Source organism: Salmo salar, chromosome ssa03 (genome assembly GCF_905237065.1).
Source record: "Salmo salar chromosome ssa03, Ssal_v3.1, whole genome shotgun sequence".
NCBI classification, from domain to species: domain Eukaryota; kingdom Metazoa; phylum Chordata; class Actinopteri; order Salmoniformes; family Salmonidae; genus Salmo; species Salmo salar.
In genome coordinates this window covers 51,672,307-51,695,692 of record NC_059444.1, presented here as the reverse complement: position 1 = coordinate 51,695,692, position 23,386 = coordinate 51,672,307, and the positions used below count along the sequence as shown (strand labels likewise).

At 40.5% G+C, this 23,386-nt stretch overlaps 1 protein-coding gene and 1 pseudogene across 1 annotated transcript; one reads left to right on the top strand and one right to left on the bottom strand.

The window, feature by feature from the left end:
• Window positions 1-22,613, top strand: part of LOC106600736 (heat shock 70 kDa protein-like) — a 31,939-nt pseudogene extending 9,326 nt beyond the window's left edge.
• Window positions 15,923-20,448, bottom strand: LOC106600735 (uncharacterized). Its single transcript, XM_014192320.1, has 3 exons — window positions 20,152-20,448; window positions 17,153-17,631; window positions 15,923-16,645 (listed from the first exon to the last, which is right to left on the bottom strand). The coding sequence occupies exons 1-3, from the start codon at window positions 20,393-20,395 to the stop codon at window positions 16,115-16,117; spliced, it is 1,254 nt and encodes a 417-aa protein (XP_014047795.1). The 5' UTR covers window positions 20,396-20,448; the 3' UTR covers window positions 15,923-16,114.
• Window positions 22,614-23,386: the final 773 nt, after the last annotated feature.

Genomic DNA, 23,386 nt, shown 5'->3' with positions numbered 1-23,386 from the left:
TATTCTTGAGTTAATTCGGGAGACGGTAACTCATTAAACAAACTTTTCCTATGGTGCCTCAAATTCCTAATGAATTGTTACATGATTTATTTAATTGAGTAATAATTAGACGTAGTAGGTAATTATTTGATAAATAGCAGTCATCACAATAATGACAGTCACATCACAACAAAAGATAAAAGATACTGTGATGTAAATGTGTTGTTTCATACCATATTGCATTGCTGAACATTGCAAATAAAATGTATTGAAATACGTTTCTCGGTCTGTTGGTTGTTTCTTTAAATTCCTTCTCACCTTAACAGATTCAATATTCACATTTTTATATTATTTTTTACACAAAACCATGAAATATTGTAAACAAAAACTTTGATCGACAGCTAAACCACCAGAGAGAGGAGAGCAGGTGAAGCCACCGTAATGGCCAATGTTTATCAACTCTTTATTCTGTGATAACGTCTGATACAATCTTTTTCCTTCTTGGAAAAAGATGCACAGTGTGAAGGGTAAACTGATTGTAAAAGAATCTTTGTGAAATAATAGTTTTGAAGCAAATTTCCTGCTACTCTACACATTTTGCCATGAGGCTCAGAGAACATTTGCAGCTTTAAAGTAACTGTCCAATGAATGTTACTTTTCTCATACCCAAATTTTGATAGTGTATGTTTGATAGTGTATGTGATGTAAACAGAGAGGTCTACTTTCTTGAGAACCTGAATATTGACTGGTTTTTATCAAGCTGTCCGCTCAAGGGGAAGCTTCTTACTGTAACTACAGGAACAAGATCATCCACATGTATCGATCACATTTTTACTAATACTGCAGAACTTAAATTCTAAAGCTGTATCCGTTCACATTAGATGCAGTGATCACAATAGAGTGGCTATATCCAGGAGGGCCAAAGTTCCAACAGCTGGGCCTAAAATAGTGTCCGTCCTAGTTTGGCCTACCCCGGCTAAACCCGGACGACACTGGGCCAATTGTGAGTCACCCTATGGTACTCCCAATCACAGCCGGATGAGATATAGCCTGAATTCGAACCAGGGATTATAGTGACGCCTTTTGCACTGAAATGCAGTGCCTTAGACCACTGCGCCACTCGAGAGCAACAAAAGATTTTGCTATGACTCTTATGTGGATGATGTTAAAAATATTTGTTGGTCAGATGTGATTAATGAGAAGCATCCAGACGATGCACTTGATGAATTTATGAAATTGCTTCTTCCAATTATTGATAAACATGCATCTGTTAAGAAACTGATTGTTAGAACTTAAGGCTCCATGGATTGATGAGGAATTGAAAAACTGTATGGTTGAAAGAGATGGGGCAAAAGGAGTGGCTAATAAGTCTGGCTGCACATCTGACTGGCTTACTTATTGCAAATTGAGAAATTATGTGACTAAACTCAACAAAAAGAAGAAGAAACTGTATTATGAAGCCAAGATCAATGATATAAAGAATGATGGAAAAAACCTTGGAGTACTTTAAATTAAATTATGGGCAAAAAGACAAATTCAACTCCATATTTCATCGAATCAGATGGCTTATTCATCACGAAACCATTTGATGTTGCTAATTATTTTAATGGCTATTTCTCTGTAAACAAATTAACAACAGACTTTCAGCATGCTTATATAGAAGGGCACTTAACATGTACTGTACTGACACAAATGACTGATGATTGGTTGAAAGAAATTGATAATAAGAAGATTGTGGGAGTTGTACCGTTAGATTTCAGTGCAGCATTTATTATTGACCATAACCTGTTGTTGAAAAAACTTGTGTTATGGCTTTTCAACCTCTACCATATTGTGGATTCAGAGCTATCTATCTAATAGAACTCAAAGGGTTTTCTTTAATGGAAACATCTCTAATGTCAAACATGTAAAGTGTGGTGTACCGCAGGGCAGCTCTCTAGGCCCTCTATTCTTTTCTATTTTTACCAATGACCTGCCACTGGCATTAAACAAAGCATGTGTGTCCATGTATGCTGATGATTCAACCATATACGCATCAGCAACCACAGCTAATGCAGTCACTGAAACTGTCACGACTTCCACCAAAGGTGGCTCCTCTCCCTGTTCGGGCAGTGCTCGGCGGTTGTCGTCGCCGGCCTACTAGCTACCACCGATCCATCTTTCCTTTTCGTTTGTGTCTATCTGTTTTGTTTTACACCTGTGTCCTATTAGTTAATTTCGGTTGGTTTATTAACCCCCGCTGCCTGCTATTCTTTGTGTGGGATTATTTGCTGTTGTTGTTACGATAGGGGTGCGTGTTTGCGCCACAGGGTTTTTTCTCACGGTCGTGTTGTACCGTTTGTAGTGTATTTAGGAGTAGAGGTTTCTCCTCCGTGTGTTATGTTTATTTCCCTGTGTGTGGCGACTTCGTTGGGTGTGTTTCCCCACCTGTTGTTGTCGTGTTTGGGACGTTCTAATAAATGTTTGTGCTTCTGGAAATCCTTGCTCTCCTGCTCCTGACTCTTGCACCTACCTCTCTTAGGAGGCACGTAAGAGAAACCCTTAACAAAGAGTTGCAGTCTGTTTTGGAATGGGTGGCCAGTAATAAACTGGTCCTGAATATCTCTAAAACTAAGAGCATTGTATTTGGAACAAATCATTCCTTAACCTGTTAGGGCTAGGGGGCAGTATTGACACGGCCGGATAAAAAACGTACCCGATTTAATCTGGTTACTACTCCTGCCCAGTAACTAGAATATGCATATAATTATTGGCTTTGGATAGAAAACACCCTAAAGTTTCTAAAACTGTTTGAATGGTGTCTGTGAGTATAACAGAACTCATATGGCAGGCAAAAACCTGAGAAGATTCCTTGAACAGGAAGTGGCCTGTCTGACAATTTGTTGTTCATCTTGGCTCTGTTTATTGAAGACTGAGGATCTTTGCTGTAACGTGACACTTCCTACGGCTCCCATAGGCTCTCAGAGCCCGGGAAAAAGCTGAATGATATCGAGGCAGCCTCTGGCTGAAACACATTATCGCGTTTGGCAAGTGGCCGATCAGAGGACAATGGGCTTAGGCGCGTGCACGAGTCAACCCCGTGCTTTATTTTCTTTCCTCTTTTTACCTAAACGCAGATTCCTGGTCGGAATATTATCGCTTTTTTCCGAGAAAAATTGCATAAAAATTGATTTTAAACAGCGGTTGACATGCTTCGAAGTACGGTAATGGAATATTTAGATTTTTTTTGTCACGAAATGTGCCATGCTCGTCACCCTTATTTACCCTTTTGGATAGTGTCTTGAACGCACGAACAAAACGCCGCTGTTTGGATATAACAATGGATTATTTGGGACCAAACCAACATTTGTTATTGAAGTGGAAGTCCTGGGAGTGCATTCTGACGAAGAACAGCAAAGGTAATAACATTTTTCTTATAGTAAATCTGACTTTGGTGAGTGCTAAACTTGCTGGGTGTCTAAATAGCTAGCCCTGTGATGCCGGGCTATCTACTGAGAATATTGCAAAATGTGCTTTCACCGAAAAGCTATTTTAAAATCGGACATATCGAGTGCATAGAGGAGTTCTGTATCTATAATTCTTAAAATAATTGGTATGTTTTTTGTGAACGTTTATCGTGAGTAATTTAGTAAATTCACCGGCAGTGTTCGGTGGGAATGCTAGTCACATGCTAGTCACATGCTAATGTAAAAAGCTGGTTTTTGATATAAATATGAACTTGATTGAACAAAACATGCATGTATTGTATAACATAATGTCCTAGGGTTGTCATCTGATGAAGATCATCAAAGGTTAGTGCTGCATTTAGCTGTGGTGTGGGTTTATGTGACATTATATGCTAGCTTGAAAAATGGGTGTCTGATTATTTCTGGCTGGGTACTCTGCTGACATAATCTAATGTTTTGCTTTTGTTGTAAAGCCTTTTTGAAATCGGACAGTGTGGTTAGATTAACGAGAGTCTTGTCTTTAAAATGGTGTAAAATAGTCATATGTTTGAAAAATTGAAGTTTTTGCATTTTTGAGGTATTTGAATATCGCGCCACGGGATTACACTGGCTGTTGAGTAGGTGGGACACAAGCGTCCCACCTAGCCCATAGAGGCTAAGTTCTAGACGTCAAGATGAATCTGGTAATGAATGATGTGGCTGTTGAACAAGTTGAGGAGACTAAATTACTTGGCGTTACTTTAGATTGTAAACTGTCATGGTCAAAACATATAGATTCAATGGTTGTAAAGATGGGGAGAGGTCTGGCCGTAATAAAGAGATGCTCTGCTTTTTTGACACCACACACCAAAAAGCAAGTTCTGCAGGTTCAAGTTTTGTCTAATCTTGATTATTGTCCAGTCGTGTGGTCCAGTGCTGCAAGGAAAGACCTAGTTAAGCTGCAGCTGGCCCAGAACAGAGCGACACATTTTGTTCTTAATTGTAATCAGAGGGCTGAAATAAATATTATGCATGCCAGTCTCTCTGGGCTAAGAGTTGAGGAAAGACTGACTGCATCATTTCTTCTTTTTATAAGAAACAGTGTTGAAAATCCCAAATTGTTTGCATAGTCAACTTTTACACAGCTCTGACACACACACTTATCCCACCAGACATGCCACCAGGGGTCTTTTCAGTCCCCAAATCCAGAACAAATTCTAGGAAGCGTACAGTATTATATAGAGCCCTAATTGCATGGAACATCCTTCCATCTCATATTGCTCAAATAAACAGCAAACCAGGTTTCAAAAACAGATAAAGCAACACCTCGTGGCACAACGTCTCTCCCCTATTTGACCTATATAGTTTGTGTGTATGCACTGATATGTAGGCTACAGTGGCAAGCAAAAGTATGTCTTGGAAATACCTGGAAATACCTGGATTTCTGCATATATTTGTCATAAAATTTGATCAGATCTTCATCTAGGTCACAACAATAGACAAACCCAGTCTCCTTAAACTAATAACACAAACAATTATACGTTTTCATGTCTTTATTGAACACACCATATAAACATTCACAGTGCAGGGTGGAAAAAGTATGTGAACCCTTGGATTTAATAACTGGTTGACCCTCCTTCGGCAGCAATAACCTCAACCAAACATGTTCTGTAGTTGCAGATCAGACCTACACAACGGTCAGGAGGAATTTTGGACCATTACTCTTTACAAAACTGTTTCAGTTCAGCAATATTCTTTGGAAGTCTGGTGTGAACTGCTCACTTGAGGTCATGCCACAGCATCTCAATCGGGTTGAGGTCAGGACTCTGACTTGGCCACTCCGGAAGGCGTATTTTCTTCTGTTGAAGCCATTCTGTTGTTGATTTACTTCTGTGTTTTGGATCGTTGTTCTGTTGCATCACCCAACTTCTGTTGAGCTTCAATTGGTGGACAGATAGCCTAACATTCAACTGCAAAATGTCTTGATAAACTTGGGAATTAATTTTTCCATTGATGATAGCAAGTTGTCCAGGTCCTGAGGCAGCAAAGCAGCCACAAACCATGATGCTACCTCCACCATACTTTACAGTTAGGATGAGGTTTTGATGTTGGTGTGCTGTGCCTTTTTTTCTCCACACATAGTGTTGTGTGTTCCTTCCAAACAACTCAACTGTAGTTTCATCTGTCCACAGAATATTTTGCCAGTAGCGCTGTGGAACATCCAGGTGCACTTTTGCAAACTTCAGACGTGCAGCAATGGGTTTTTTTTGGACAGCAGTGGCTTCTTCCATGGTGTCCTCCAATAAACACCATTCTTGTTTTGTGTTTTACGTATCGTAGACTTGTCAACAGAGATGTTAGCATGTTCCAGAGATTTCTGTAAGTCTTTAGCTGACACTAGGATTGTTCTTAACCTCATTGAGCATTCTGCGCTGTGCTCTTGCAGTCATCTTTACAGGACGGCCACTCCTAGGGAGAGTAGCAACAGCGCTGAACTTTCTCCATTTATAGACAATTTGTCTTACCGTGGACTAGTGAACATCAAGGCTTTTAGAGATACTTTTGTAACCCTTTCCAGCTTTATGCAAGTCAACAATTCTTAATCTTAGGTCTTCTGAGATCCCTTTTGTTCGAGGCAAGGTTCACATCAGGCAATGCTTCTTGTAAATAGCAAACTCAAATTTTGTGAGTGTTTTTTATAGGGCAAGGCAGCTCTAACCAACTTCTCCAATCTCGTCTCATTGATTGGAATCCAGGTTAGCTGACTCCTGACTCCAATTAGCTTTTGGTGAAGTCAATGTCGGTCTGTGACAGACAGAAAGTGTTTTCTGTTTAAAATCTCTTAATTATTTTAGATTAATGGCTATAAATCGATGTGCCACCGTGATGAAACCTACACTCTCCTGCTGTGGTACGATGTAACGATTGCAGGCATGTGGTTTGTCAGTGGCTGTGACATAGGCTTCTGCCAGGAGTTGGACAGTCAGACGAGCAAATTAAATGATAGGAAGGGCATCCCAGTGGTTTCAGATTTCACATCCTATGTCACACAGGCTCAGAATATACTACACTGTCTGTGGAAACCAGGGCTATTGCTCAATGCAAGCCATTTGAACTTTGAAAGTCCTTGAAAGAAAAATAAAGAAAAATCCTTGAATGAGTAGGTTCTAAAACGTTTGACCGGTAGTGTATTTGGGCTACAGAAGTGCCATTTCTTACCGAACTCTACAGCTTCCATCCGAAAAAAGATTCTGTGAAATGACGTCAACACATACTGGAGGAGTTACTGGCTAGCTGCAAGTGGCTAGCTTAGCTAATGAACTAGCTATATTGGTGCGGGATATATGATAATTTCTGTTTGAAAATTGAGTTTTTCGCCTGAATTGGGGGGCGACATGTCCCCCCAATCCCCTGTGGCAATTTCGCCTATGGAATATGGGCCCTGGCCTGTCAGCATGCTGGCTTGTCATCAATGCCACTCCACCTGAAATGCAACAAAATATAAGAATTAGCTTAGTCGGTAACTTAGCTAACTGATGAAACACTCATGTAAATGTTTACAATAATAAATGATGTGAAAAAAACAGCCAATTTGCTGTGAAATTATGAGGTTGCCTGACGACTCAAACGGAATTCTTCCTCTGTTCTGTGTTCGCTACGTACTTCAGTCTGAGACCTCCATCGTTGAAGTTGTTTGTGGTGAAGTTAAAGTGGGGGGTGTTGTACAAAACAAAGTAATCAGCGATTGGATCATCTCCAACCAATCAGCGTATCAAAGCCAACGACACATTTTCAAAAAAGCTGCTTTACCCATGTGTGTTCTGGCTCTTGCCTAACCCATAGGTTTCTAGGGACCAATCAGAACGGTTAGAATGTGTTCGCATTCTGGAAATCGTCTGGGAGGTACTCAGATCTAGAATCATTGCAGAGAAGAAACTAACGACCGTGGTCATGCTGTTGCGCTTGGCCAGAGCAAGGAGTTTGGGTAGCCAGACAAATTAGGGTGGGCATTTTTCTTGAAAACTTTCAATCACCATTCTGCCACAACTTTGGAAGTATGCTTGGGGACATTGTCCATTTGGAAGACCCATTTGCGACCAAGCTTTAACTTCCTGACTGATGTCTTGAGATGTTGCTTCAATATATCCACATAATTTTCCTACCTCATGATGCCATCTATTTTGTGAAGTGCACCAGTCCCTCCTGCAGCAAAGCACCCCCACAACATAATGCTGCCACCACCGTGCTTCAAGGTTCACGGTTGGAATGGTGTTCTTTGGCTTGCAAGCCTCCCACTTTTTCCTCCAAACATAACGATGGTCATTTTGGCCAATCAGTTATATTTTTGTTTCATCAGACCAGAGGACATTTCTCCAAAAAGTACGATCTTTGTCCCCATGTGCAGTTGTAAACCGTAGTCGGGCTTTTTTATGGTGGTTTTGGAGCAGTGGCTTCTTGCTTGCTGAGCGGCCTTTCAGGTTATGTCGATATAGGACTTGTTTTACTGTGGATATAGATACGTTTGTACCCGTTTCCTCCAGCATCTTCACAAGGTCCTTTGCTGTTGTTCTGGGATTGATTTGCACTTTTCACACCAAAGTACGTTCATCTCTAGGAGACAGAACGTGTCACCTTCCTGACCGGTATGACGGCTGCGTTGTCCCATGGTGTTTATACTTGCGTACTATTGTTTGTACAGATGAACGTGGTACCTTCAGGTGTTTGGAAATTGCTACCAAGGATGAACCAGACTTGTGGAGGTCTACAATTATTTTTCTGAGGTCTTGGCTGATTTCTTTTGATTTTCCCATGATGTCAAGCAAAGAGGCACTGAGTTTGAAGGTAGGCCTTGAAATACATCCACAGGTACACCTCCAATTGTCTCAAATGATGTCAATTAGCCTATCAGAAGCTTCTAAAGCCATGACATAATTTTCTGGAATTTTCCAAGCTGTTTAAAGGGACAGTCAACTTAGTGTATGTAAACTTCTGACCCACTGGAATTGTGATACAGTGAATTATAAGTAAAATTGTAAACAATTGTTGGAAAATGACTTGTCATGCACAAAGTAGATGTCCTAACTGACTTGCCAAAACTATAGTTTGTTAAGAAGAAATTTGTGGAGTGGTTGAAAAATAAGTTTAATGACTCCAACCTACGTGTATGTAAACTTCCGACTTCAACTGTAAGTTAAGCAAATCGCCTTATTTTTTTAGATATTTTTAAATGCTCCTTTAGAGGTCATTCAATTCAATATTCATCAATAATAAAAAAAAATGTTTCTGGCTAAAGAGACAAGACTAACAAGGGAAATACCTGAACTAATAGTACAGGTACACTACCGTTCAAAAGTTTGGTGTCACAGAAATGTCCTTGTTTTTGAAAGAAAATCATTTGTTGTCCAATAAAATAACATCAAATTGATCAGAAATACAGTGTAGACATTGTTAATGTTGTAAATGACTATTGTAGCTGGAAACGGCAAATGTTTTATGAAATATCTACATTGGCGTACAGAGGCCCATTATCAGCAACCATCACTCCTGTGATCCAATGGCACGTTGTGTTAGCTAATCCAAGTTTATCATTTAATGGACAAAAAAGTTGCCTTTCTTTCAAAAGCAAGGACATTTCTAAGTGACCCCAAACTTTTGAACTGTTGTGTAGATAGCAATAAAAACGATACTACAGAGATACAAAATAAGTTAGAGGAAAATCAAAAAGAATTGGGGGAACGTAGTCAAGAATGATCTAATGTAATCTATTACAAAAATAAAGCAAACTGGATGGAATATGGAGAGAAACGCACCAGGAACGCTAACTAAAATATTTTGCAGAAACTCGTTACTGAGAGTCATCTATGATTCTCCAAATTATATTTTAAGAGGAAGCTAAATATTTTAAGCAGATGTTCTCTTTTCTGTCTCATCCTTACTGTAAGGAATTATTTCCAAATAATAAAAAAAAGGAAAATTCATGTACAGAAAGTGCGAAGGCCAAATTACAGAGGACTAACTTTTTGAGGCTATTAAATCCTTTCAGTCTGGAAAACCCCAGGGCTTGATGGCATACCGGTAGAGGTATATCAAGCCTTTTTTTGATATACTCAAAGCTCCATTGTTAGCTGGTTTTAACTACTCCTATAGAAATGGTAGTCTGTTAGGTACTTAGCGAGAAAGTCTGATTTCACTATTATTAAAGCAAGACCCAGATGGTAAATATAAAGATCCACTTCAATGTGTGATGCAAAAATACAAGCAAAATGCACAGCATAGGTTTTACCAGGTATTGTTTATCCTGATCAGACAGGTTTTTTACATGGATGATATATTGGAGATAATATACAAAAACTACTAGAAATAATAGAACATCATGAAACATCTAAGAAGCATTTATAGCGCATTTTGAAAAGGCCTTTCAAAACTGGATTTTATTTATAAATGCCTGGATGTTTTCAATGTTGGTGATTCTCTTATAAAATGGGTAAAAGTAATGTATAACAACCCCAGGTGTAAAATAGTAAATAACGGCTATCCAAGGCTTAAAAACAAAGGTGTCCATGTATGCCGATGATTCATGTTTTATATGAAGTCGGCAAGCTAGATCCCTGCAATATCTCATTGAAGATCTAGATAACTTTCCTGGACTCTCTGGACTAAAACCTAATTATGAGTGTACAATACTACGTATTGGATCTTTAAAAAACACAACTTCTACACTACCCTGCAGTTTACCTATAACATGGGCTGACTGTCACAACGTCCACAGAAGGTGGCGCCTCTCCCTGGTCGGGCGGTGCTCGGCGGTCGTCGTCGCCGGCCTACTAGCGGCCACCGATCTATGTTTCAGTGTCTGTTAGTTATGTCTGTTTTAGGCTGCACCTGTTTCGTGTTTGTCATTAGTGGGGGGTATTTAGTTTGTCTGTGTTTAGTTAGGATTCGTGCGGGATTGTTTTATGTTACGTGTGATAGGGGTCAGAATTTATGTACGTAGTAGTTTGTGCTACGTGTTGGATAGGCATTAGGGTTGCCGGGCTGCGCCCCGTTTAACTTTGAGAGTGGAGTCGTTCTCTTAGTTTATCTTTTGTGAACCCTGTCTTGTATTTTGGATTTTTGCCCGTTGGCAGTATTAAATACGTTTTTGTTCAACGGACCTCCGTCTCCTGCGCCTGACTCATCCCTCCTGTTATTTACTGCCCGTGACACTGACGGTGAAGTAGACATGCTTGGTATTCATATCACAAAATACATAAATGAGCTCTCCACAATGAATTTCAAAAGACAACTTGTAAAACATAGACAAGATCCTGCAACCATGGAGGTAAATACCTGTCTATTTATGGAAAAATTGCCCTGATTAACTCCTTAGTCGTATCTCAGTTTACTCACTTATGGCGCTGCCTACTCCTGATGATTCGTTTTCAAATCATATTAGCAAAAAATATTTGGCTTTATCTAGGACCCTAAACCACACAAGATAAAGTGTGCCTATCTATATAATGAATATCAATTGGGTGGGTTGAGATTAAATATAAAAGCACTAAACCTCTCTCTAAAAGCTTCACTTATTCAAAAGTTTTACTTGAACCCTAAATGGTTCTCAAGTAGATTACTAAGAAAAGCTCATCCATTAATAAAACATGTCCCATTTGCCTTTGTGCAGATTGCCATGTCTCATTTTTCGATTAATTGAAAATTATATATTTTTCAAGGTATCTCTATTTTTTTAAACAAGCATTGCAGAGTTGATTACAATTTTAATTTCCCCCCCTGAAAAGATAGAACAAATATTATCTTTTCTCAAGTATGTCTGCATAAAGCAGTGACATCTAAAAAGCTTTGAATTAATCAGCACCTTGGAGAGTGCTGTCCGTTTCACCGTCATACGACTTGCCTGTTTACTCCGTCTGCTGCGCTGCTATGTTGTGTTAGACACTTTTTTTCTCAATGTGTATCTCGGAGCCCCCGGGACCGCCCAATTTACAAATTAAGCACTGCTCTCGCATACAGAGATCGGGAAACGATAAAATGCATGTGTGCTTATCGTAGTGTTTACCATCCGGTACATAGCACAGAACCATCCTTGCTTCTGATCGACGCAGAGACCTAGAGACTAGCTAGGTAGCCAAGGCTTGAGTAATTAAAAACAATTATAGTAATTTTAAACTAGCTGTCCTCCGGCTAAACCATGGTGCTATCCTAGAGTGCTGTTGAGGCTACTGTAGACCATTGTAAAATAGTGTTTTAATAAATTATTTGGTGAAGTGATTTAGTTTAGTTTTATCTAAAAAGGATAACCTTTTAAATGTTTAAAACATTTTTGTAATGAAATTCACTGAGGATGGTCCTCCGCTTCCTCCACTGTCATTAATGATATCAAAATTATAGTTTTAACCATGTTTTGAGACTATATACTGTTTGCTTACATTGGAGTAAAACAAGATCATATTTTGGGTTCTGGTGGGGTGCGACAGTTGAACTAAGCTCATGAGGCGTTTACACGTTATATTCTTCAAGAATCAATGGATACATAAGTCCAAAAAATGTATGTAGCAACTGCTGATTGCCAATTTAAAGTCTGCACATTGGACAAACTATATATCAATGCCAATTGGAGACTACCCCACTGGAAGAAGAGGTCAACCACCTGAGGTGTCAACTGCCTGTCTCTGCCACCTCAGAAAAAGAAATGCTTTGACCTCACCAAGGTAGTGAAGGGAGAGGGAGGCAAAAGCACCAGTCAAGATCCAGGTGGGGAAACTACTGGCAGACCATGCCAGGGCTGCCCACAACAGAGAATAAAGAAAGTAGTTTTAGGACTATCTTAAAATACTTGTCTCACCTCCTTGTCTCACCTCCACATTATGCAATACAATTTAGCCTAAGCTATGATATTGGATAGCCTATTTGTATCAAGTATTTATTTTCAGTGTGAATGATGGAAAGTAACATTTTTGTTCAAATTATTAATAGGCATCAGGACGGTGCATGTAATGGTGTTCTGTAATGACTGTATTTATGCTCTGCAACCACATTCTCTGTGTCTACATTCATAGGTCATGGACAGGACACACCAGACAGGACCCACCGGACCTAAAGCCATCATTTTGGGTGGTGCGCACCCCAGGCTGGCAAACTTGGATAAGCTGTTCTTTGTCTTTGATGTGATGTTCCTCAAGATGACATTCTGGTGAAATCAATCCTAATTTATTCTGTATGTACATAATTGGTCTACCATAATTCTATCTTCAGTTTAACTGTATAATATCCTACAAAAGCAAATTTGATGGGTAGCCAAGCTGGGACTCCCTATGAGAATCAGTCCTACACCTTTGTCCAGGGGTGTCAAACTCAATTCCTGGAGAGCCACGTGTCTATTGGGTTATTTCCTTTGAATTAATTTTCAATTAAGACCTAGAAAACCAGGTGAGAGGAGTTCCAAAATAATAAACCCACAGACACTTGCCTCTCCAGGAATTTTGTTTGACACCCCTGCCTTAGTCCTGACGTCAAGAGGTCTAAGCATAACAATACATTTTAAATGCCCAAAAGCATACATTTTAAATGCCCAACATCAGAATCAATTGGGCTTCCAAAAATAATATGGTCACTGGGATTTGTTTATTTTGATTGCATTAAGATTTACGGCCTATATAAACAGCAGCATGGCCTTGATTTTAAGTCCCAATGAGGGGATTTGATCAGGCTGGCCCAGGCACCCGGGTGGGAGATTTCACCGGGTGAAAAGTAATTACATTCGTTTTGAAACCGGGCTTCCTCCTGGGCATGAGCCGGGTGAAATAGCGAAGTCGGCTTAAAACAAAATGGACGTATGTCAAGCACGTAGAGTATTGATTACAACATATGCAAAGTGTTTGCTCTTGATAAAAACACATATTTACTTTATCTGCCTTAAACTAGTTTAATAATTGGAATATTTATGGAAAATACAGTGAGGGAAAAAAGTATTTGATCCCCTGCTGATTTTGTACGTTTGCCCACTGACAAAGAAATGATCAGTCTATAATTGTAAGTTTATTTGAACAGTGAGAGACAGAACAACAAAAAAATCCAGAAAAACGCATGTCAAAAAAGTTTTTTATTTTATTTTTTTATTTTTTACATTTTAGTCATTTAGCAGACGCTCTTATCCAGAGCGACTTACAAATTGGTGCATTCACCTATAATATCCAGTGGAACAACCACTTTACAATAGTGCATCTAAATATTTTAAAATAAATGATATAAAATGATTTGCATTTTAATGAGGGAAATAAGTATTTGACCCCTCTGCAAAACAGGACTTAGTACTTGGTGGCAAAACCCTTGTTGGCAATCACAGAGGTCAGACGTTTTTGTAGTTGGCCACCAGGTTTGCACACATCTCAGGAGGGATTTTGTCCCACTCCTCTTTGCAGATCTTCTCCAAGTCATTAAGGTTTCGAGGCTGACGTTTTGCAACTCGAACCTTCAGCTCCCTCCACAGATTTGCTATGGGATTAAGGTCTGGAGAATGGCTAGGCCACTCCAGGACCTTAATGTGCTTCTTCTTGAGCCACTCCTTTGTTGCCTTGGCCGTGTGTTTTGGGTCGTTGTCATGCTGGAATACCCATCCACAACCCATTTTCAATGCCCTGGCTGTGTGAAGGAGGTTCTCACCCAAGATTTGACGGTACATGGCCCCGTCCATTGTCCCTTTGATGCGGTGAAGTTGTCTTGTCCCCTTAGCAGAAAAACACCCCCAAAGCATAATGTTTCCACCTCCATGTTTAACTGTGGGGATGTTGTTCTTGGGGTCATAGGCAGCATTCCTCCTCCTCCAAACACGGCGAGTTGAGTTGATGCCAAAGAGCTCCATTTTGGTCTCATCTAACCACAACACTTTCACCCAGTTGTCCTCTGAATCATTCAGATGTTCATTGGCAAACTTCAGACGGGCATGTATATGTATTCTTGAGTAGGGGGACCTTGCTGGCGCTGCAGGATTTCAGTCCTTCACAGCTGCCTTGAGATCATTGACAAGATCCTCCCGTGTAGTTCTGGGCTGATTCCTCACGATCATTGCAACTCCACGAGGTGAGATCTTGCATGGAGCCCCAGGCCGAGGGAGATTGACAGTTCTTTTGTGTTTCTTCCATTTGCGAATAATCACACCAACTGTTGTCACCTTCTTACCAAGCTTCTTGGCGATGGTCTTGTAGCCCTTTCCAGCCTTGTGTAGGTCTACAATCTTGTCCCTGACATCCTTGGAGAGCTCTTTGGTCTTGGCCATGGTGGAGTGTTTGGAATCTGATTGATTGCTTCTGTGGACAGGTGTCTTTTATGCAGGTAACAAACTGGCTCCCTTTAGAGTGTGCTCCTAATCTCAGCTCGTTACCTGTATAAAAGACACCTGGGAGCCAGAAATCTTTCTGATTGAGAGGGTGTCAAATAACTTATTTCATTAAAATGCTAATCAATTTATAACATTTTACACATGCAGTTTTCTGGATTTTTGTTGTTATTCTGTCTCTCACTGTTCAAATAAACCTACCATTAAAATTATAGACTGATAATTTCTTTGTCAGTGGGCAAACATACAAAATCAGCAGGGGATCAAATACTTTTTTCCCTCACTGTACATGTTGTATGTCTCAATACTTATGTACATAAGGTATTTAAAGCTTCTTTTTTTTATCAATTTGCTAAAATTTCTAAACCTGTTTTCGCTTTGTCATTATGGGGTAATGTGTGTAGATTGATGAGTATTTTTTCCCCAATTAAACCATTTTAGAATAAGGCTGTAAAATAAAAAAATGGGGAAAGTCAAGCGGTCTGAACACTTTCCTTCCTTATGTTGTTGCACTATACACTACATTGGATGTATCTTCATGTCTTTTTTCTTTCCTGCTGCCAGGACCAACCACCTGCCTGGCTCAGAACCAGTCCTGCCTGGCCCAGTCCACTGCTTCTTGCCCCTCACTGTGCTGGGTAACACAGGGTCACAAACTATAACGGGCTGGAAAAGTAAATGAAAGAAGTTGTCATTGAGTTTCAAGATAGCAGGTAACTGGCTATGCAGCCTCAAAGACAAGAATAGGCACACAAAAAGGGCAAGGACAGATTTTCTGACCAGTAAGCCTTCCTACCATTGGGGCCCAGGATAGTGGAAGTGGCTTCTAGATTTATACCTGCCTCCATAAGGCTACTGAGTGAGTGCTGCACTGTCCTCCTAGTCACCCTGGCTGCCTATTTAGCAATTTATGGATACATTTATTAATAGGCTACACCTGCATGCACTGTGTTTTATTTGAATGTAATAATGCACTGTTGTGTGTTTTAAATTAGTGTGCTTGATGTATCTGACAGCACAAATTAAATTCCTTCTGGGAAAATAAAGTTAGCCACACATGTTTTGCTATGAAGTGAGAGAGTTTTGGCTAGCTATTGTCCAATTTAATGGCTCATCAAGGCGTGAACTGTGACCAGCCTCCATCACTACTGTAAGCCCAGTATTCTAATAAAAATATACTATATAGTACTTTTTCATCAACATCTTTGTTTTTATTAATAAAATATTTAAATCCATTTTTTATTTCAAAATGCAGATTTGTATTAAGATACTGTACAGTGTGACAACAGGACAATGAGTTACTGTAGGCAGCTGTTTGTAATCATCTCATCTAGGAAAGGAAGTGATTATGAGATCGGTCTGCAATATGCCTAATTCCTTAGATAAGCGAGAGCAGTCCATGTCCAGACTTCCTCGGTGACCTCAAGTACTCATTTACTCTGTCTTTTATGTTTTTTCGGGTTACATCACTCATGGAAGGAAACTTTTGAGACACAGTGGTCCTGATGAACATTCGGAGGTTCACTGGCAAGCCAAATTTTCCTCGTGATCCATCCCAGTTGGTATTCTGTTCCCACTCGCGGTATCTCTCTTCGCTTACGCATGCACGGAATAGCAGAACAGCATAGCGGTCCGGACGGCCCCCGCTGCGGTTGGTGAGCAGTTCGTCATATTCTGGCGTCAGATGAGGAATGGAAATGTCAGGATGTACCTTCGAGCGGTATACATTTGAGCGTTTTGGGTAAAGAGCGCCCTGCTGCTGGGCGTGTGCATATTCCTCCCCCTTCCTCTTTTGGCGCCATGCAATGGACCGGGGCACAGCTGGGCGGTGGAAAGGTGGTGAGGAAAGAGTGGGGTCCAGGGACTGGCTTGCTGTGGCCTGGCCTGTGGCAGCAGCGGGGCCTCGATCCTGCAGGGCAGACGCAGAATCAGAATACCTATAAGAATTCTACTTTAATCTATTCATATACCTTCTCACTGATGGCACTAAATACTCAAGTTACTTTCATGGGATTCCCTTTCATTTAACAGACCTGCTGCCATTTCATTGCTCCATTTTCCCTTATGTGAGTCTTCTGATGTTTTATGAGAGTACCCTTTACCTTACAGCAATCATCACAGACCTGGCACTGGAAAGATTTCTCATCATGAGTCTCCATGTGCAGGTTCAGATTATATTTGCAAGAGACATATGTGAAAAAAATATATACATTTCCATTTAATCAAATGTGTGTCAACGTTAGTTTCAAGATTATCTATTAAAAACTTTTTTTTAACTTAAAGCATTCTACGCACACACACCACAGACAGGTTCTCTCCCACTAGCATGCACTCTGATCATAACAGAAAACGTGGTGTGAACGGAATCCCCACATAACGTGCCACAATGAAGACCAGCAGTACCAATTTCACTGACCAGTGTGCTCTTTGATCCTGATGGAAGCTCTCCACTCGCCACACGATCTACACTGAGGTTTACTCTGTTTTCACGCTGAACAGCAGAATAGTGATTAAATGCAGAGAGGGGCTGAGGTTCCCTGGTTGGTTCTAATGACATGTAGCCCTCTCCATCGGGTTCTGTTTTGATCTGTTCCGTTGAAGTGCTTTGTATAGAGGCTCCCTGTTCATATTCCACACTTTGGGTTTGGTAAATATGTGAAGGCTCAGTTGAGACCTGATTCTGGCACAAGCTTTTGACACAAGCAATTGTGAATATAACATTAGGGTCTTTTGACTCCAGAGCATGAAGCTGCTCTCTCCCATGACTGGTCCTGAGCTCCTGCTCATTAATCTGTGTGGGCTCTGGGTCCTCCTGCCTCAGACTGGGGCTCAACTCCTGTTCACAGTGCTGCTGCTCAGGGGGAACCTTTTCAGAGACAGTGAGCTGCTGTAGGTCTGGAGGAAGGATGAGACGGATGACTAAGTGAATTCAGCTGACAACAATAATAAGCCAAGACAACATAATTGTGACCCCCCCCCCCACACACCTGTGAAGCTATACATGTACTTGGTTATTTACTTAAAGGGTGTATATGAAACAAGTGGTCATGGAGAACAAAACCCTTCACCAGGCACCACAGCATTGTTTTTCTGTTTATTGATGAAAATGATATCCCTAAAAATGAATCAATAGGAATTTTAAACCAACGGTTTACAAAGTAGTTTTGAACGCTCGGGACGTTTGGCGTTCTGAAACAATGGACTTTGACGTTACTCGAGGAACCAGTCAAACAACTGCAGCATACTAACCAGAAAATGTATAAATATTTGGCATGAAATCTATAGCCCACTGCCTAGCACCAGAATTAAGATGGACCTGCCTATTCATTCATATAGGCATCTGATTCTAGAAATACAAATAAATCTATTTTGAGCATCCATATGCAACATGCCTATATGCTCAGTGGCTTGCGGTTCACATTTGCAGTGCTGATCATGCAATGCATGCTAGCAGCCCGGGAGCTACATTGGTGGACAACCTTACCTACTTCGGTGCATAATAATCACCGTAGAAAAATGCATCATGACCTCATTTAAGCCTACTGGAACATGACAGGCAGCCAAAAGTAGGCTACGTCTTTGAATTACTAGTTATTGATTCATTAAAATCACCGTAGCATTTCTGTTGTCAATACTGCGCCCACAATACAGTAGCCTAGTAACTACAGTAGCGTAGTTGAAAGGTGGCTGTAGCAGTGGAGACGAGGGAGCTCAAGTCTATTAGGTTCGTCCAGGTTTGGCCGGGGTAGGCCGTCATTGTGAATAAGAATTTGTTCTTAACTGACTTGCCTAGTTAAATAAAGGTAAAATAAAAAAATTATAAAAATATTACAAGCGGCACCTGGCCAATCAATCAGGCGGTTCATTTGAATTTAGAAAATGCTCCGTTAATAAAATGAGTAAGTCGTTTCGCTCCATGAAGTAACCCAATAATGTGTACACTGTCATCTTGTCTATTTCAAATCTTCTCTCATTGACAGATAGGTGGGTCCACCCAAAAGTGCCGCACGGCATGACGACACTCACCTGTCTCGATCAATGAGAGAAGATTTGAAATAGACAAAATGGCGGTGTACACATTGTTGGATTACTTCATGGCGTAAAACATTTATTTTAATAAATGGAGCATTTTCTAAATTCCAATGATCCAACTGCAACTGAACACAGACATTTTAGAAGATACACGTTTTGCCGAATCGAGAATGAAGAGTATCGCCGAGTTAAGGTTGGTCGAAAATTCTCTGTGCTAGCCAAACAGTACTATCCTGTAACGGGTCATGAGAATCACATTAGCCTGTTACAAATCTATTTACACTTAAAAATGATAAAATGCAACAAGTTAGTCCTGTGTTTCATGAGCTGAATTTTTTTTTCTCCTATAAATGTTCCATACACAAAATAATTTCTCTCAAATGTTGTGCACAAATTTGTTTACATCCCTCTTAGTGAGCATTTCTCCTTTGCCAAGATAATCCATCCAGTTGACGTGTGTGGCATATCAGAAACTGATTAAACAGCATGATCATTACACAGCTGCAACTTGTGCTGGGGACAGAAAACGTGCAGATTTGTCACACAACACAAATGCCACAGCTGTTTCAAGTTGAGGGAGCGTGCATAGACATGCTGACTGCAGGAATGTCCACCAGAACTGAACCAGAACTGTTCAACAAGAGAATGTAATGCTCATTTCTCTACCAACGTCTTTTTAGAGAATTTGGCAGCACATCTAACCTGGCTCACAACCGCAGAACACGTGTATGGCGTTGTGTGGACGAGCCGTTTGCTGATGTCAACGTTGTGAATAGAGTGCCCCATAATGGTGGTGCGGTTATGGTATGGGCAAACATAAGCGACGGACAACAAACCCAATTACATTTTATCTATGGCAATTTGAATGCACAAAAATACTGTCTACCATAAGGCGCATCAAACCTTGTTTTAGAAAATTTGGCAGGATGTCCAACTGGCCTCACAAACGCAGACCACGTGTAACCACACCCGCCCAGGACCTCCACATCCAGCTGAGGAGTATTTCTGTCTGTAATAAATCCCTTTTGTGGGTTAAACTCATTCTGATTGGATGGCCTGGCTCCCCAGTGGGTGGGTCTATGCCCTCCCATAGCTGCGCCCCTACCCAGTTGTGTGAAATTCATAGAGGGCCTGACTCAACTAAGTAAAATCGTTGAGTTTACCTTTTTTATTCATATGCCACCAGTTTAGCGACTGTTTTTCTGCAAATGCACGTAAAAAGTAGTTTGAAACAAAGTTTAACTTTTAAAATGAGGTGAAATTAGATTGCTATTGGTTGTGAATAGGCTACTGGATGGGTGGTTGCTGAGTTGTTTTCTAACCGTTGTTTTTCCTGCTAAAATGTTTCATATACACACATTTTAATCAATTAACGTTACTAACCCGATCTATGCAACTTTATATCTGGTTTAAGAACGATATCAAGCAGCCTCCGTAGCTTCTCGTTCTCCTCCTTTGAACGGTAGATTTCTTCCTGGTACTCTGCCACCGTTTTTTCAACAGCCCCAAATATCTCATCAGCAACTGCTGTTAATCGTTCATTGAGAAGCACTCTCAGCAACGATATTTGAGCCATTTTCGCAGAATGAAAGGCGTCGTTCTGTCCTATCCGAACAGAATTCCACATGTTCTCTCTTGCTACGGAACAGCACAAAACAATGAAGTGTGCGCATGCTCTGTTCCTCGTTTGTCCACTGAGCGGCTTGACAAAAGTTTCATTACCGCCACCTGCTGTGGAGTTTGTGTAATGGGTTATCTGATTCAACCGTGGTGTCCAAAAAGCGACTAGTAGCAAAGATTTGAAATGAATTGATCCATGAGTAATAATAATAATTGCCTTTAGATGTTATTCCACGTTGGACACTTAAGCAATAAGGCCCGTGGGGTTGTAGTATATGGCCAATATACGATGTATTATGGCTGTTCTTAAGTTACAACGCAACGCAGAGTGCCTGGATACAGCCCTAACTATGGTATATTGGCAATCTCCCACAAACTCCTGAGGTGCGTTATTGCTATTATTGCTATTATAAACTGTTTACCGATGCAATTAGGTATACAGTCTGATAGAACATGGCTTTCAGCCAATCAGCATTCAGGGCTCGAACCCCCCAGTTTATAATAGTAAATTATTAATTTGTCAAAGTTCATGGCACAAATATTCTTCCACAAGTACTTCTGGACAGGTCTCTGTGCTTCTGTAACCGAAAGACCACTGCACAGGAAGCTGCGCTCTCATTGGTCAGTATAGTAGAGCCCTGCAGTTGCATGAATTTTAAGCCAAGCCCTACCCATGTCTGCAACGTTCAGGTCTTACCCTACCCAGGCCCGATTGCTACTGCCAAATTTAAGGCCCGGCCCGGCCCTGCCCGAAACCCGATATCAGAAATAACTTACTCCATTAGTGAATCCATTAACTGCTCCTCTCTGTCTCACTCGCTCCCTGCAAGCTGCTTACTCTGCATACGCTCTGCTTATGGCAGCTCTGGGTCTGTGAGTATCCATAGCAACGTCGGCCCCCCGCTTGGGCTGCTTTGTTCCATAATGAGACGAGGGAGTAGTTAGCTGAGCTACTTTTCGTCACTCTAAACTCCGACAAAACTCAAGGAACATTATTATTTTCTGTGAAATAATCTCTCCTGTTTTTTATTTGATGATATTTAAGCACTTCTGACACCGTGTTATGGCCTTAGTCAGATATGACCGTACAGCGCTGTACAGGCTCGGGCCGGGTAGCAGAGCTCTACAGTGTAGTCAGAGAGTTGAGAAATGTCGAGAAATTAAAAGGGATGATATAAATTAATTCAGTTACAAACATCGACTCAATGAGAACACTAAAGAGAGAAGAAAGTAAGTAAAGAGAAGAGCGACCTTAAGCTACTGCCCTATACCTTTCAACGAGACTTCTACATTCACAAACTGTAAGTAACTTTCATTATTTTCATAAATGGCTGTAACAATTGTGCTATAGGCTTCATAGAAATAAAAAATGATGCAATTTTGATTGTGTAGACAAAGCCTTAGCTTTAACATTATGGTTTGTTAGAATATTTGGTTTGAGCTCTCTGGAATCCCCCCTGACCCACGAGGAATCCCTCAGCTTGAGGGGCATGACTTTTGACGTCGACGCCAATGGCATTCTGAACGTATCAGCGGTAGACAAGAGCAAGGGCAAAGAGAACAAGATCACCATCACCAACGACAAGGGGCGGCTCAGCAAAGAGGACATTGAGAGGATGTTGCATGATGCCGACGAAAACAAAGCTGAGGACGATGCACAGAGGGAGAAAATAGCAGCCAAGAACTCCCTGGAGTCGTACACCTTCAATATGAAGAGCAGCGTTGAGGACGACAATGTGAAAGGCAATATCAGCGAGGAGGACAAGAAGAAAGTGGTGGACAGGTGCATCCAGGCCATTTTCTGGTTGGAGGACGACAAAGAGGAGTACGAGCTTCAGCTGAAGGAGCTGGAGAAAGTGTGCCAGCCTATCATTATCAAGCTGTACCAGCAAGGAGGGATGCCTATAGGTAGCTGTGGAAATCAGGCACGGTCCAGTTCTGGTGCCAGCCCCCAAGGCCCAACCATTGAAGAGATTGACTGAAGTGAGGGACTTGTATAATGGACTTTTCAAAATACATTAGTACTGTAGCACTGAATATGTTTTGCTGTTCAGGAAATACTCATTTCTACTGTTTGACATTATAATGCCCTTTTATGGCTCAGAGCTATTCAGGAAGTGTTGATATGTATTAGTTGTACTGTAAAGAGACAGTGGATAAACCGGTTCTCTAAATGGGTGGAGAATAATCTTTTTTTAACATATTAAAAGAAGAAAGAAAACACACTGTTGATGTTATTATGTCATTTCATACCGTATCGCATTGCTGGACATTGAACATAAAATGTATTGAAATAAGTTTATTGGTATGTTGGCTGTTGCCTTCTCATCATAGCAGATTCAGTATTCACATATATTACTTTTTTTGGACACAATACCATGAAATATTGTAAACAAAACTTTGATCGACAGCTAAACCACCAGGAAGAGAAGAGCAGGTGAAGACACCTTAATAGCCACTGTTTATAAACTCTTTATTCTGTGCTAATATCTGATAGAATTACTATGGTCCTTCTTGGAAAAATAGGCACATTTCTGGTTATCCCAAAAGAAAAATCATTACATTTCTGGCACATATTGTGCCAATATAAAAACGAATACAGGTCACATTTTTCTTATTTTATGCTTAATGGTGTCAAGCTCAGAGAACCAAATATAATTGATTTGGAATATTTTAAATTCCTTGGGTCACTGAAGGAAAGTACCAGATGAAAACCGTAATTTTACTCTTAATGTACAGTACCAGTCAAAGGTTTGGACACACCTACTCATTCCAGGGGTTTTCTTTATTTTTACTATTTTCTGCATTGTAGAATAATAGTGAAGACATCAAAACTATGAAATAACACATATGAAATCATGTAGTAACAAAGTGTTAAACAAATCTAAATATATTTTATATTTGAGATTCTTCAAAGTAGCCACCCTTTGCCTGATGACAGCTTTGCACACTCTTGGCGTTCTCTCAAGCAGCTTCCTGAGGTAGTCACCTGGAATGC